Below are 9,890 nucleotides of genomic sequence, written 5' to 3' on the forward strand. Positions count from 1 at the left end.
CTTTTGGAGGACACAGTCTTGGAGTTGACTAGTTGTCACAGTGGTGAGGAAGGGACTGTTGATAGTGAATATATTCACCTTTGAGGCCAGCATTTCTCAACCTTCCTAATGTTGCTGCAACCCTTTAATACTCATGTTGTGGTGACTCCCAATTATAGAACTATTTCGTTGATTTTTCATAACTGTAATTTTGCTACCCTTAAGTTTTGTTGTTGTTGTTGTTGTTGTTGTTGTTGTTTTCTTTCCCCGAGACAGGGTTTCTCTGTGTAGCCCTGGCTGTCCTGGAACTCACTTTGTAGTCCAGGCTGGCCTCGAACTCAGAAATCTGCCTACCTCTGCCTCCCAAGTGCTGGGATTAAAGGCGTGCACCACCACGCCCAGCTTTTGCTACCGCTAAGTAATTGTATGGTAAAATCCATGTTTCCTGATGGTCTTAGGCAACCCATCTGAGGGGATCATTTGACCTCCAAAGGGGTCTCAGCCCATAGGGTGAGAACGGCTGCTTTGGCCATGTGCGCAGTGAATGCATTCACCACTGAGATCATCATAGCAAGCAACATTTGCTGGGCCTACTGCAAGGAGCAGCAGTCTGTGCAGTAACATGAGAACTGCCCACAGCTTTATTCTATTGTTCCAAGTGGCGGGCTGACTTGGGGGTGTCGTGGAGAACCGGATAAGCAGGAAGACAAACCCAAGCGTACCAGTGAAAGAATCAGCACCTTACAGGGACCAGGGAGAGCCCTAGAAGCCAGTGGGACATCACCCTGAAAGAGCACGCCTTCAGCCCTGCACATGACTAACGTTTCTGTGGTTTAGCTTGTTTTAAAAAAAACCCCGAGTTGAAAGGTTGCCCCGAGACACTTGCTGTGGCAGCAGGAACTGTCCTGCCTAAAAACACTTCCTCTTGGTGCATCTGTCTGGTTCATCTGACTTCTCCCTCCATCTGATAAGAGCTGCAGAAGATGTTACCCCTTGCAGTCTTTGATAATGATTTGAGACAAGGAGACATTTTGGCACATACATCTCTGGGGTCAGCAAGAACATTGTGTGTGTGTGTGTGTGTGTGTGTGTGTGTGTGTGTGTATACTCACAGGCATTCCAGAGAATAGCCTTAGATATAGTTCCCCATTCTTGGAAGACAGGGTCTGACTAGCCTGGAACTCCACAAGTAGGTTGCACTGACTGACGGGAATCCCCTGGAGTCCGCCAGACTTTGCCTCATGAGTGCTGGGAGTATAACTACCAGGACTGGAGAGAGCGCTCAGCTCACAACCAAAATATAAAAGAACTACCAAACCTGATTGGGGGGGGGGGTTGATGTAGCCTCAGGTTGACCTTGAACTCCTGATCCCCCAGCTTCTAGCTGGGGTCACACCTCTGCACCATTATCCCAGGTATTGAACTTGGGGCATCTGAAGTAGTCATTCTAAGTGTTTTTGGTTTTGATGTGGGTTTTGAAAATCAAAACCAGGTCGTTGGCTGACAACTGAGCTACTTCTCAGCCCTCAGCTAAACTGTTTAAAGGTGTCTGCACCGATTGATCCTTTTGATGGCACTTACTTATTTTAACGTGTTTAAGAACAAACTAGCCCCTGCCCTGGCAGTACTTCTTGCAAGAGCTCATTGCTGAGCCCAAGGCCATGTCTCATTTGACAGCTCTAGGGTCTGAGCTAGCGTGTGAGAGTCATTGGTACTGTGGTTCCCAGATCAGAAGAGATGGGTCTTTCCTGCCACCCTGCCCTGGTGACTAAGGACAAGTGTCTTCTGAGCATCCCTGTGAGTCAGGAAGCTTGCCTAGTACTCAGATTCTGGGTGTGTCCCGTATCAATCACAATCAGCCTTAGCTGAGGCATGGCACCATTTAATCCGGTATCTTCAACCTTAGCTTGGGAGAGATATCAGCAGGGAAGAGCCACACACTGCTCTTGCAGGGGACCCAAGCTCAAAACTGCCTAAAACCAGACACACGCACACACACACACACACACACACACACACACACACACATGATTAAAAATAAAAATAAATCTTTACAATAAAAAATTAGCTTTGGGCCAGTGAGACGGGGTCAGTGGGCAGAGAAAAGATTCTGATGCCAAGCTTGGAGCCCTGAATTTTATCCCTGGGACCTGTAGTGTGGAAGGGGAGAACTCACTCCTGCGGGTTCTCCTCTGGGCTCAATGTGTACTGAGGCACATTGGCGCCCCCCACACTCATAACACAAACACACATCCACGGGCATACATATGAAACAAATGTAATCTCCAATGTTAGCTTTACAAACTCCACGTGTTCTTAACATTTAGCTATTTATTTATACATTGTGTAAGAAAAATAAAGACTAGAAGGATGTCAGGAGACCTCAGGGTTCATTAGAAGCCACAGTGCTCCCCAAGTAACTATTCAGCTTAATTGTAACAAGACACTGGGAGCTAATTTAACTAAGATACAAAAACATTAGTTAAATACAATTCTGGGGCAATATACATTATAGCTACAACTGTTTGTTTGTTTGTTTGTTTTTTATAACAGTGGGATTCGTCCTGGTGTGTCTTCTTCTCCATTATCTGAGAAGGGAGAGTCACTGTGCCGTCCTGGATCTCCAGGCTATGAAACTGAAGTACGTGTTTCCAGCATAGCAGATGGTGACCAGGAAGGCAAAGAACTGTGGAGAAGGAAGTATGGTAGAGACAGGGCTTCAACAGGCGGTCTGACTAGAAAATGATTGTTCCCCTCTACTGTGTCTGGTGCCCAAACTGCCTTGGACTTCATCCAGGGTTCCTTCTCTAAACCCACTTTATTGCTTCACTAGCTCTTTTCTTTAAAATTCATCATCGTCATCATCATCTTGTACGTGTTGGTCAGAGAACAACCTGTGAGGATCCACTCTTTCTTTTTACCATGCAGGTCCCTAGGACCAAACTCAGGTCATCAGGTGTGGTGGCACACACCAGTACCGACTGGGTCGTCCCTCCCTCTGTTTCCTTTTCTGGTGTGTTCTGGCCCCCACTGTTTGAGTTTCTGGGACAGGTCTGAGGACTCCTCAGGGAGTTCACTGAGGGGTCATGATGGAGCTGTGGGCACCTAATCTAGTTCAGGTAACCTTAGACAGGGCTCAGCCTCCAGTGTCTGCCACCAGCTCTTGGACACGAGATGAGCCAGCCGCTGCAGTATACACTGCAGCCAGTGTTTGTGTCTATGAATCTCAAATCTCAATTTTCGCATCTGTTAGGAGGAGCTAGGCGGGGTTCAGCTGCAGGAAGGGAGGTTGTCACTGTTGCTCTGTCCTACAAGGGTCCAAACTGCATGCCATACCTTCAGCCATTACTCTCCTCAGCTGGCATATACTGGCTCATTCTTGCTGTATGGTAACCCAAGCCCAGCCTATAAGTTTTAATGCCTTGTTGGCTACCAACCAGTTGTATTGTTGCTATTACAAGTAAATGGTCTTTGTATCTTGCAGATAATATGACCCCCTCCCTGATCCCGAACAGGCTGGCCCTGGGAGGAAGTTTCAGGAGGATTTGGGTGGTGTTTGGGAGGACTCACTCACCGAGGAGGCTGCCCAGCTGTTGAAGTTGTGCCCTTCCTTCTCTGGGGAGACAGAAGATGCGTCCACTATGGCAGCTGAGAAGTACAAGACGAAGGCACTGCCATTAAAGCACAGGCCCTGCAAAGAGGGGCAGACTTTTGAGGGAAGGGGACCTCATGACAGGCAGGAACTGTACCCTGGCGTGCGAGGGAACCAAGTAGACAGCTAGGGAGGGCCAAGAGGAGAGCATGTCACTGCAGCCCAGCCCGGGATGCCACCAGAGATCGCAAGGTTCTCAAGGGAGCTACTGAAAATTTACATTCAACAGAAATAACTCAGTTTTATAAGTTACAAACAGAAATGGACACTGTATTTAGTACATGCTGCTTAATACATTGCCTTTAGTCATTTAAGCCTAGAAAGAAAGAGGGGGCGGGTCCTATTTCCCGGGATGGTTCCTCTGACTTGGTTTTATGTCTAGGGATTTAGAGAGGCTCATATACCTTCATCATTTGTCAAATGACATACTTTCCACCTTTTAAAAAAATGGTTGGGCAGCAAGCACGGTGGTGCTCGTTTTCAATTATAGAGGCAGAGGCAGTGGCAGTGGCAGAGGCAGAGGCAGAGGGAGAGGGAGAGGCAGAGGCAGAGGCAGAGGCAGAGGCAGAGGCAGAGGCAGAGGCAGAGGCAGAGGCAGAGGCAGAGGCAGGTGAATCTCTGTAAGTTTGAGGTGAGCCTCATGTACACAGTGGGTTCCAGGACAGCCAGGGCTACACAGGGAGACCTTGTCTCAAACAAAGCAAAAACAAACAAAACAAAAAAAACACCTAAAAACATTAAAAGAAAATCAAATCTATTCAAATGGTAACTAAACAGGTTCCGACTTGGTCGGACCAATGCCAGGGAAAAAGAGGCTGTCCTAGTTAGGATGTAGCTCAGTTGGCGGGATGCTTGCCGGGCATGCGTGCAACCATGGCTTCCATCCCTAGCACTGGATAACCCAGGTGTCATGGTGCATGCCTGTAATCCCAGCACTCTGGAGGTGGGGGCAGGGAGAAGTTCAAGGTCGTAGTTAGAGACCAGCCTGGGCTACTAGAACCGCTCCGAAACAAACAAACTCCAAACTACAGGGCAGAGAACCCAGCTTCTCAGAGGTTAGACCAAAAGAATGGATGGTTACAGGAGGTGAAGCTGGAGTGGAGTGGGGGAGGGGGAAGGGGACGGCACAGCATCATGCTGTCCTGCTGCTGTGAATAGATGCCTGGGACCCAGGTGCAGCTCAGACTGGCTAGACCCTCCAGCTCCTGTTGGATCTCAAACATCCCTGTGCCACAGATCTGAGCTTCAGAGAACACAGAATCTTAACAAAGGTGGCCAGCTGCTCTTTGTGGAGGGAAGAGGAGGGAGGCCAGAGTTGCCTCCTGAAATTCCATCCTGCTTCGCTCTGAAAGCACTCTGTATTCTCTGGGATAAAGGTGCATACAGATAAAAGCTTGGCTGGCTTGCCGCTCTTTGTTTAGCCTCCAGCCTGTGTGACTGGGGCCCTCAGTTTAAGGACGTCTTATTTCTGACAGGAGAATGTCCAATCGGTGTCCTGGCAGGTTGCTATGGGCCAGAATTAGAAACCAATTTCCAACGAGAGTTCGTAAGAAGTGACTGAGGGCAGCTGCCCGTGCCAGGGAGAAGTTTACTCCAACCGGGCAGGTCACCACCCTCTGAAGTGACCCAGTCTCTACCACGTGGAGTGATTTAGGAAGTCCCATGTCAGGGGCTGGAGAGATGGCTCAGCAGTTAAGAGCTCTTCCAGAGAACTGGGGTTGGGTTCCCAGCTCCACATGACAGCTCACAACCACCTGTAACTCTAGTCTCAGAGGATCTGATGCCCCTGTGGATGTCCCTGAGCTCCTGCATGCATGTGAATAAAATAAGTATATACTAAAAAAAAAAAAAAAAAGTTCCTTTTAGCACTAAATCAACATGGATGATACTAGCCAACGATCAAGTTATATAGTCAGACACACGCTCTGTGTGCGCGTGCGTGCGCAGGCGTGTATGTGTGTGTGTTTCCTTTATCTGCTGCTGAGCCATCTTGCCGCCCACTGTAGCTATTTCCATGGGTCCTGGAGATCTGAGGCCCTTGGGCTTGTGTGGGAAGCACTCTGTCAACTGAACCATCTGAGCCTCAACTTTTTTATTTTTTTCTGAAACAGGGTTTCTCTGAGTAGCCCTAGCTGTCCTGGAACTCACTCTGTAGACCAGGCTGGCCTTGAACTCAGAAATCTACCTGCCTCTGCCTCCCAAGTGCTGGGATTAAAGGCGTGCGCCACCACTGCCCAGCTTGAGTCTCAACTTAACCCAGCTTCTCTTCCTTCTCCTCCTCCTCTTTTCCTTTTATTTAATGTGTGTGTTTGCCTGAATATAATATGTCTGGGTATCATGTATGTGCAGTGCCCTTGGACGCCAGAGAAGGATATCAGACCACCTAGACCTGGAGTTAGAGAGTTTTGAGCTGTCATGTGGGTGCTAGGAATTGAGCATTGGGGTCCTCTATAAAGAGCAGCAAATGCTTTGAACCACGGAGCCCCCCAGGTTTAAACTTTAAACTGTCCTGATGATGTTTGGTTACGCACAGTACTTCCTTGATCAAAATTTTAAATTACATTTATTTATTTTGTGCATATGCATGTGCTTGTACCAGGGTGTGGGAGAACTTTTGGGACTTGGCACCCCCCGCCCCCCACTCTCCCACCCCCCACCCCCACCCCGTTCCACCATGTGGGGCCCAGGGATCAAACTCTGGGCATCAGTCTTGGAGGCGAGCACCTCTCCTACTGAACCATCTATTTGGCCTTGGGTTTTGGTATTCAAGTTTCCCTCTGTAGTTCAGACTAGTCTAGAACCGGAGGCCATCCTGCCTTAGCCTCCTGGATGTGGGGATCATAGGTACGACCTGATTCTCCACTTCCTTTCCACTTCTGAAGACAAAAGGGCCCCTTAGAGGCCACCTCAGACAAGTCCAATAGATATCAGGAACAGCAGGTCTGTAGACAGTAAACTCCTGAGACGATCAACAGTTCTCCTTGAGACATTCGACCTAAAACAAATAACTTGGGGATTTATGGAATGAGCGGAAGCAGTCAGAGCCTGTCGGGCTGCCTCCTTTCAGCCCAGGAACACCGGTCATCTCCAAGGTCATTCTGTTCTCTGTGGGGCTAGGAGGTGTCCCTGGGCACAGGTGTACCCCAGCTAAGGGAACAAGAACTCTCCTGGTGTCAAAGGCACGAGCCAGGGGCTGGGCACGCCATGTCCTCTTCTATAGGAGGAGCCACCTATGGGCATAAGGCTCACCTAGGGGCAGCTGGCTAGGAAAGGCATGTCATTTCATTTTGACATTAAGTCTCACATAGCCCAGGCGGGCTTCAAACTTATTATTTATCTGAGAATCCTTTAGCATTCACCTCCTGAGGACTGGGATTACAGGCGTGTACCACACGCGGTTTTTATGGGGGGATCGGACCCAGGGCTTCATGCACACTAGGCAAAGACCCTACCCACTGAGCTACACGCCCAAACCCACCTCCATCACGTTTTTGTCCTCTCCCACTGGGTTGTCACAGCTGCTATTTTACAAAAGAATCGGCTACTTTTGAAGCCAACATCGAAATGAGTCTGCCCTTCCCAGTGTCCTTGGGGAATCAGGTCACCGACTCCCAGGGCCACCTGCGTGCTCCTGGATGTTCACAAGCACTTGCTTGGGATCACTTTCAGACCTAGATCCAGATGCCTGAAAAACGCCAATGGAAACTCTTCGCTTTGGGGTGTGGGAAAACAACCACAAGTTAATCTGTTTTGAAAGTGAAAGGAGACTTGCCTCTGGTTGGGTTCACTTGAACTCTAGAGGCAGCTCAGAAGGAAGAGGGACAGGGACACTTTGAACAATGACAGCAGTGTATGAAAGCCCTGGGGCTGTAGCTGTCAAGGAGGATGGCCTTCAAGGCGTGTGTGTGTGTGTGTGTGTGTGTGTGTGTGTGTGTGTGTGTCTTAGTTGGAAACAAACACAGTAAACCAGTATGCCTTTTGAGTTCTGTTTTATCCATGCGGTACCAATTTAAAAGAAATTCATTATCATTTTAAGTGATGACCTTGAACCCACTGTTCGGCCAGCTTGGATTCAAACTTGAGATCTTCTTGCCTCAGTTTCCCACGTTCCTTGAAACTGCTAGAATTGTAGGCATGTGCCACTATATCTATGTGTCTGTCTATGTGTCTGTCTGTCTGTCTGTCTGAAACAAGACTGGCCTCCAACTCCATATGCAGCTGAAAATGATCTTGACTTTCTGATCCTCCTGCCTCTCCTTCCCAGTGCTGATATTATAGAGGTGAGGCACCATGCCTCCATATGTGGTACTGAGTATTGACCCCAGGGCTTTGTGCGTGTCAGGCGAGTGCTCTCTCGACTGATATGGCACTTCCAACTCCCTAGCAACACTGCGCACTCTTGCCAGAAGACTGTGTGATCACCATTGTGTCTAACCCGTGGATGGCGTGCTCTCTGGAGCCAGGACAAAAATCCAGACCCCTTAACTACTCTTGTTTCCAAGTGGGAAGACACTCACTTTATTTTATCTGCGTTTCTGTGGTGCTGGGGTTTAAATACAAGACCACGGACATGGCAGGCAGGTGTCCTGCCCTGCTCCACTCTGGACCCATCTACCACACTGTGTGTTTTCTTTGCAACAGGGCATAGAGACCAAGGCTTCCCACACTCTGGTTTCACCCAGACACTCACCACGTGTTTGTTTTAACAGCCCCTGTCAGGGTCCTTTTTCTTTAGTCGTGCACACAGAAGGAAGGAAGGAAGGAAGGAAGGAAGGAAGGAAGGAAGGAAGGAAGGAAGGAAGGAAGGAAATCAGGAGACACTGCTGCCCTGACACACCTGTTTGCAGGTGACACTGCGTATCGTGACAGAACCCAGTTTTCCTTGACTCAGTTCGTCTGGGGACCTGTTCATTCCTAGTTGTGCTGGCTTCACTCTCAGGTCACTGGGTAAACAGGGACCATATACTGCTGCTGGCTTCTCCAGCACTGGCCTGCCCCATGTGAGCAGAGGTGACCCCGAATCCACAAGAAGAGACACCTGCTGTCCCACCTCACGGCCCCGGGCAGGTGCCGCCCCTCAGGTGTCCTTACCACTGTGGTCCAGGGCACCTGGGGAATCCTGGTGTACGTCATGGTGATGTAGACAATGAGGAAGAAGACGGTGAGGACCCAGTAAAAGACAGCTACAAACATTACCCAGCCAAAAGCGGGGACTCGGAAGTACTCGGTGCCAGCGATGAGTGTCCACACCAGCAGCCCCAAGACCTGCAAAGTAGCAGAGGTGGTGCGGGGGGGGGGGGGGAGGAAAGAGAGAGAGAGTGGGACACAGAGGAAGTCATTAGTCACAGTGCCCAACACAACTTGTACATGTTATACACACATGCTCATACATGCAGACATATCCCCAATATACATTAATAAAAATTTTTTTTGGTCTTTTTTGAGACAGGGTTTCTCTGTGTAGCCCTGGCTGTCCTGGAACTCACTTTGTAGACCAGGCTGGCCTCGAAAAATAAAAATTTTTAAAAAAGATTTATTTATTTTTATGAGTACATGGTAGCATACCAGAAGAGGGCACCAGATCCCATTACAGATGGTTGTGAGCCACCATGTGGTTGTCAGGAATTGAACTCAGGACCTCTGGAAGAGAGCAGTCAGTGCTCTTAACCATTGAGCCATCTCTCCATCCACCCCTCTCCCCCGAAGTACAAGTCCTTCTCTTACACCACATCTCTAAGCTGTGCAGCAGTCAGCCTGTGTGTCATATCCCAGGAGGCAGCCCCCGGGGAACGTGGGGCTTTGGCTGTGGTGCCGTGTCACCCAGGCCAGGCCCCACCCCCCCTTCTGTGGTGGCTTTCTTTGTGCTAAACAAAGCACTTTGGCCTCCTGGCCTCTCACATCACAGCCTGGGTCATTTTAGACAGAGATAGATTAGAAAAGCAAGCGGGGACAGCAGCTAGCCCCGACCTGCTGTGATGCTTTAAATGGCCAATTCGGAGAGCACGCCTTTTGCCACTCAGTGCATTCTGGGAAATTCTGCAGTGACGCTGCTATGTTTGTTACAGAGGTCAATCAGAGCCACCTGGGTTAGCAATGTGCTCCCTGAGCATCAACTCTCAATTGTGAGTGATGCTGGGCACTTAGGTAATAGATAGGAGCGGGGCACAGCGTCATTAAACCTGTTCTGTGTTAGACACACTATCCAGGTCTGACCAGTGATGACTGTGACTAGATACAGCTCCTGGTGACTGTGACTAGA

General features: G+C 49.2%; 1 protein-coding gene across 1 annotated transcript in view; it reads right to left on the reverse strand.

The window, feature by feature from the left end:
* Positions 1-2,520: 2,520 nt before the first annotated feature.
* The window catches only part of Cmtm8 (CKLF like MARVEL transmembrane domain containing 8), a 53,077-nt gene continuing 45,707 nt past the window's right edge, over positions 2,521-9,890 (reverse strand). The window contains exons 2-4 of the mRNA XM_021207967.2: positions 8,723-8,896; positions 3,554-3,670; positions 2,521-2,665 (exon numbers count right to left, since the gene is read on the reverse strand). Of these exons, the coding sequence (XP_021063626.1) occupies positions 2,582-2,665; positions 3,554-3,670; positions 8,723-8,896 (375 nt within the window). The 3' untranslated portion in view covers positions 2,521-2,581. The remainder of the gene's footprint in view (positions 2,666-3,553; positions 3,671-8,722; positions 8,897-9,890) is intronic.

Source organism: Mus pahari, chromosome 10, assembly GCF_900095145.1.
Source record: "Mus pahari chromosome 10, PAHARI_EIJ_v1.1, whole genome shotgun sequence".
Taxonomy (NCBI): Eukaryota; Metazoa; Chordata; class Mammalia; order Rodentia; family Muridae; genus Mus; species Mus pahari.